At 31.3% G+C, this 2,686-nt stretch overlaps 1 protein-coding gene across 1 annotated transcript in view; it reads right to left on the reverse strand.

Moving 5' to 3' along the window:
• Positions 1-888: 888 nt before the first annotated feature.
• CLASP2 (cytoplasmic linker associated protein 2) overlaps positions 889-2,686 on the reverse strand; it is a 150,723-nt gene continuing 148,925 nt past the window's right edge. The window contains 1 exon segment of the mRNA XM_006905731.3: positions 889-2,611. Within this exon segment, the coding sequence (XP_006905793.1) occupies positions 2,525-2,611 (87 nt within the window). The 3' untranslated portion in view covers positions 889-2,524.

The following is a 2,686-nucleotide window of genomic DNA, read 5'->3' on the forward strand; positions in this document are numbered from 1 at the left end:
AAATTTATAAAAATAAACTATGAAGGATACAGTAAATTTACTCCAAATTTGAAACCTCAGGTTCAGATAATATCTTACATGAAAATGTCAGAAGTCTATTACAGATTTTGAAAAGCCACAAGAAACAAACATGTTTTATAATCAAGAATTATAGACTTTTAATGAGTTCTGAGCAGAAAAATGACACTGATAATCAATTTAGGGGAGAAAAACAGGAAAACCAAATATCACCAGCAGCTTTTTATTACCATTCTTTAATAGCTGATATTAAATATGTTTCGGGAATGAACAAATTAAGGGTATATTATATATAGCAATCTGAATAGGCAGTAAGACTTTCTTGAAGTCTTATCAATGAAAATTATAGAATCTTAAACATGACTTTTTCATGTTTTTATGTATTAGCTTTCACTTAGTCACATTAAAACATACTTTTCTGTTATTGAGTTCATTTCTGAGTGCCTGCCTTTAGATGCCAGGTGCTTGATTTAACTTTTCAAGTAGAGTTATTATTCAGCTTAAGTCCCTTATTCAGATGTCAAAAGTAGTTAAAGCACTTTTGGACCTTAAAGAAGTCAAAATTAAATCAATATTTACATTAAAAATGATTATAAAACATGGTAAAGCTCATGGAACATAAAACATTACTGAGAAGAGTTGAATGTTTAAAATACCTTTTAGTCTTAAAGATAAACTATAATATACACATGCATAGATAGCAATATACATTTGATTGTGGTTGCTATTTTTGATCTTTTCTCCTCAGATGTACTTATAAAGTTCATGAGACTACCATTGATACAGGACCTTCTAAAGATTTTTAAAAACTTAGTTATGAGATAAGTGACTTATCACACAGTGAGACAGAAAAACAACTGATATACATTGTTATTTTTTTTCAAGTAATGTTATGTACAGTTTTATTGCCAGTATATGCACAACAGTAAGCATAGAACTATAAATACACAATGTAATTAACAGTAGAAAACAAAATTGTTACAGGTAAAGGGGAGGAGATATAGAGAAACTTTTCCTGCTGCTAGAACAGAAACAAAGGTAAAAGCCTGACAAATCATCATCCATTCAGTACTCTTGTCTTAAATTCTTTACATACATTTCTACATTTTTTTTTTCAATTAAACAAACAAAGTACAGGTATTTCTGTAACAACAGCAAATTGCTTCCCTAATAGCTATTTGCTTTTCCAGTCAAATTCACTTTATGTTAGGATTTAAAAAAAGTCAAGATGAGAAATCATTAGTATCCTGGTTCCAAATTATCAATTTGCCCTTCACCCAAACTAGTAATTTTTGAAAGTTGGCTGCACATGAAAAGAATAGATGTAGCAAAAGGTGATTTAAAAAAATAACAGAAAATCACCTTTTAAGTAGTTCTCCTAAAGACACTATATAGGCAGCAGCTGAGATAAAAGTATTAGCCCTGAAGAGGTAGAGAATTTGAGCCTATTATACAAGATAACAGCCTTGGCACCATCTTCTCTCTCATCAGGATCAATGTTTTCAAGTAAGACAATTTCATGGTAAAAGGAAACCAGGTTCCACCATTTAAAGAAAAGGTGCTGGTCAACTCCCATGTCTCAATAATTAGTATGTTAATAAATGAGAAACAGAAGACCGTCAAGGACACACATGCACTTGATTTTTTTTGTCTGTTTCCATTATCAAGTTTATTCATAAGTGAATTTGATATTAATAAATACAAAAAAGCATCATTCACAACAAAGATAAACAAACCAAAAAACCCTGCAATGAAACCTTCTATTTTAATAAGTATCAAGAAAAAACAGGCAGATGATTTGGTGCAGCTTTTCTTAAGGGATCATAGAGGGGACATGGTTTTAAATAAAGATGACAAGATCAGTAACCAATAAACAATATCAGTTTTACAAAACTGGCTGATTCTGTAACATTTTCCTTTGAGGTTTTAAACTATAGATCACATCAAAGAAGTTGCAACCAATGACATATATCACCATCACACCAACAGAGTCCAGCTGTAGTTCAAATTAGTCCTGCTTTGTTTCACGTCATTTCAATTATTTCTAGCATAGGACATGATAGAGAACAAAACTCAAAGTAGCAATAAAAATATTACTCTGCTTTTGAATAAAGGCAAAAATGTTTTAGACTGTTAAACTTTTAAAGCTTTAAGCATTCCTGTTTAACCAGCATTAAAAAAAAATTTATACAATCGTAACACTGGCAAAGGTTAACGGGAAGACAAAGAAGTACAAACATGTGAAATGATGAGTTAGATTAAAAATTACTTTATATTGATCAACTGTTGTTAATACTGCTTCTTCCTGAATTTGGAATAACTATCATCAAAGTTACATGCAGACTGAGGTTAGCCCTCTGTTACAGAAAATACAAAACAAAACAAAAAACTAAAACTGGGAAACAATGGTAAGTTCCAAAAGATGTATCTGAAAATTTCCTTTCATTGATGAGGGTGGTCTGTCTGTCTTTTCTTTTAGAGACCTGGTTCACTTCGATCAGCTTCACTAACTTTGTCCAGAAACATCAGTAGTGGGATCAGCTCCTCCAGAACCTGTTTGTGCACGTCTGATGTAAAGATTCAGTAGCTTCATCTGCAGATTCAAGCCAAACAAGTCATTGGAACAAGCTGCTCTAAATTACAGTATGATTTTCATTAAAAATTATAT

The sequence above is a fragment of the Pteropus alecto genome, unplaced genomic scaffold (genome assembly GCF_000325575.1).
Source record: "Pteropus alecto unplaced genomic scaffold, ASM32557v1 scaffold10, whole genome shotgun sequence".
NCBI classification, from domain to species: Eukaryota; Metazoa; Chordata; class Mammalia; order Chiroptera; family Pteropodidae; genus Pteropus; species Pteropus alecto.